General features: G+C 42.5%; 1 protein-coding gene across 1 annotated transcript; it reads left to right on the forward strand.

Moving 5' to 3' along the window:
• The first annotated feature begins 6 nt into the window (after positions 1-6).
• On the forward strand, positions 7-3,311 carry LOC119294973. Its single transcript, XM_037573287.1, has 4 exons — positions 7-17; positions 514-748; positions 2,877-2,971; positions 3,062-3,311. Exons 2-4 carry the CDS (start codon positions 517-519, stop codon positions 3,134-3,136), a joined length of 402 nt encoding a protein of 133 aa, XP_037429184.1. The 5' UTR covers positions 7-17; positions 514-516; the 3' UTR covers positions 3,137-3,311.
• Positions 3,312-3,318: the final 7 nt, after the last annotated feature.

Genomic DNA, 3,318 nt, shown 5'->3' on the forward strand with positions numbered 1-3,318 from the left:
GCCACGAAGAGGAAGAGGTAACCTGACCTGTAACCCCGCCAAACTGAGATGATTCAGTGCTGAACTTAGATAGGTGATCTAGAGATCTAGTGTTTGAACAAGAAACTTTCTGAATTTTCTGAACTTATGTAAGAGTTTCTGAATTTTCTGAACTTATGTAACAGTTTCTGAATTTTCTGAACTAATGTATCTAGAGTTTCTGAATTTTCTGAACTAATGTAATAGTTTCAGTAGATGTAGTGTTTCAACAGCAAACTTTAGTCAAGAGATTATACTGAAAAGTGACAATAGTTTCTGAAAAAATGCTTGATTATGCACTATTGCTAGATGACTATATGTTTGTTTGCACTAGTACTAGCTGATTTAACACGTTTGGTCAGGAGATGTAGTTCTGGAGAGTAGACAGTATGTGCAGAACAAGGTTTTCTATGCTACAACAAGAAGAAGATGAATTATTTGCACTTGATGGTTGATGTACTGACTGTAGATATTATGTGCTGTTTTTTTTTGTAGAGAATGGTGAAGGAGAAGGGGAATGAGAAGGGAAAGGGTGCTGGTAAGGAGAATGGGAAGCCGAAGGGTGCTGGTAAGGAGAATGGGAAGGCAAAGGCAAAGGAAAAGAGCTTGAATTACCTAATTAGGCAAGATTCGGCGCTGCCTCCTCTAGTTCCGAGGAAGAAGAGCAAACCTAAGGTGCAGATTAAGAAGGCGAAAGACTTTCCCAATGCCCCAATGGGAGAGTTAATTTGTAGGTTAAAAAAACACCCTCCGCCTCCTCCGCGTCTCCCCGACCGCACCGGTGCCGGCGTGCGTGCCGCGGAAGCCGCTGCCTCCGGCTCGGCAACTGGCTCCGAGCTGCCTCATGCATCTACTATTGTGGTAGAGGACAAGGAGAAGGAGGAGGACGACGAGGACGAGGACATGGATGAGGACAAGGACAAGGAATATGAGGAGCAGAATCTGTTTGTGGTTCCGCCATTGCAAGCGGGTGCTGATATGTCGGATGATGATACATCAGAGGGGTATAAGGAATCAGCAGATGAACTGGAAGGTGACACTATGTCCGAGGAATCACTTGTGCATGTTGTCTCTAGTGAGGAGGAGGCAAGAGAAAGGAAAAGGAAAAAGAACAAGAGGCCAAGAGCCAAAGCTCCCGTTAGGACGTCATCCAATGTTTGGGCCCATTTTCACAAGGTCAAGGAGCCAGATGAGAAGACTGGAGAGATTGTGTTGAAGGCTGTTTGTAATTATTGTATTGATAAGAAGTATGCGTATACGCAAGGTGGCAGCACCTCAACTATTGGAAGGCATCATTTAAAATGTAAGAATTACAAGGCCAAGATGGCTAGGGATGCCATCCAAACAACTCTGGAATTGCGCAAAATCAATGGTACAGCAAGTGGTCCAACAATGCACCCCTCTATTGAGTATGACCAAGGAATTGTGAAGGAGCTTATTGCTAAGATGATATGTGTGCATGAGTATTCATTTAGAATGGTTGAACATGAGTGGTTCAACATTCTAATGAAGTGCATGAATCCAAATTATAAACCCATTGGAAGGAAGGCAATACGAGCCGAGTGCATGAGGGTCTACAAGAAAGAAAAAGAGGTGCTTAAATCTGTCCTAAAGGGTGTGAGCTCCATATGTCTAACTACAGATTTGTGGACAAGCAACCAAACCTTATCTTACATGTGTGTGGTTGGTCGTGCAAGATGGGACGGAGGTCTTAGATAATTTGATAAACAGCTTGAGAGAGACGGTGAAGTACTTCAAGAGGTCACCTTCTCGTCTCCATGCTTTTGTTGCCACTTGCAAAAGCTTGGGTGTCAAAGTTGGTAATCATTTACACCTGGATTGTAAAACAAGGTGGAGTTCAACCTATAAGATGATTAGCACTGCCCGTGGTTATAAGGAAGCCTTGACCTCTCATGCTGGTTCCAATGCCAACTATGCTTGGGCGCCGACAAACGCAGAGTGGGACATGTATGACCTTATCTCTCCATTACTTGAGAGTTTGGCTGAGGTGACAAATGCATTTTCAGGAAGTTTATATCCCACTTCGAACATCTTCTATCCATACATTGTTGGTGTCAAGCTTGCAATCAAACGTGCAATGACTAGTGATAGTGACCACTACAAGGAAATGGGTGAAGCAATGTTGGAGAAGTTTGACAAATATTGGGAAGAAAAGAACAATGCCATGGTGATCGCAACCGTCTTTGATCCACGGTACATATGCTTGCTGTTTTCACTCCAATGTTTTTTTATTCATGTGCTTGCTGTTTTTTTATTATTGTGCTTGCTGTTTTTTTATTCATGTGCTTGCTAATTCACTCCAATGCTATCATCTTTCATCCTAGGTACAAGATGAATTACATAGAGTGGGCCTTTGGAGAACTATATGGAGTAGGAAGTACGAGGTGTAGGACTGAGATGAAAATCGTGGAGAAAGAGTTGGCGACCTTGTATGACAAATGTGTTTCCCAAGATAAGCGAGCTGGAAATGGAGAAAGTGTATCTTCCTCTATAAACATTCCTAGTATCCCGGTTCAAGCTGGGTATGAGTCCTTCTTATCGTCCCGTTCAACAAGAATATCAAAGAGTGAGTTGAGGAACTACTTAGAGGATGCGGTTGAACCTCGCAACAAGGCTCTTGATCTTCTTGGTTGGTGGAAAGTCAATGCTCCTAGGTACCCAATTATGGCCAAGATAGCCAGGAGGTTCCTTACTATCCCGGCTACCTCCGTGTCTTCAGAATCTACCTTCAGCACGACCGGAAGGATTTTAGGTATGTCAACTCGTACTAATGAACTTTGGATATAAACTTGTCAAGTTCTCATCCTCAAACTAGTTTGTCTACTTGTGTGTATTAGATGACTACAGGAGTTCGTTAAAACCGGTTATGGTGGAGGCATTAGTTTGTGGTGCAAGTTATATAAAGGGTGCTCACGTTGACTTGAATCTGGTGGTATGTTTGCCATCTTTTCCTTACCTTTTTCTTTCTTTCTTTTTTGGTCTTGTTGTGATGTGAGCATTTGTCGAACTTCCACACTTGTAGCCGAGGGATGAGAATGAAGAGGATGATGTTGAAACCATCAAGTTACCCATCGTGGAGGAGATCAACGATTGGTAACAATTCTTCCTACATGTTTCACTTGGTATACGATACCAAACATTATTTATGTGAATGTTGCTTATCTTGTAGACACTCATCATGTGGATGTTGATCTTGATCTTGCTATTTTGGAGACGAATGTCAAAGTGATCTTTCTCATGGGAAGGCTACTTTTGCATTTGGGTTATGTTCGAACTTGT

Source organism: Triticum dicoccoides, chromosome 1A (genome assembly GCF_002162155.2).
Source record: "Triticum dicoccoides isolate Atlit2015 ecotype Zavitan chromosome 1A, WEW_v2.0, whole genome shotgun sequence".
Classification (NCBI taxonomy): Eukaryota; Viridiplantae; Streptophyta; class Magnoliopsida; order Poales; family Poaceae; genus Triticum; species Triticum dicoccoides.

What these genes read in the sequence shown, in the direction of transcription:
- LOC119294973 (XM_037573287.1), top strand. Translation starts at nt 517, where the DNA reads ATGGTGAAGGAGAAGGGGAATGAGAAGGGAAAGGGTGCTGGTAAGGAG. An exon ending in CCCAATGGGAGAGTTAATTT is followed by an intron (nt 749 to 2,876) that starts GTAGGTTAAAAA and finishes TGTGTGTATTAG; the next exon opens with ATGACTACAGGAGTTCGTTA. An exon ending in ACGTTGACTTGAATCTGGTG is followed by an intron (nt 2,972 to 3,061) that starts GTATGTTTGCCA and finishes CCACACTTGTAG; the next exon opens with CCGAGGGATGAGAATGAAGA.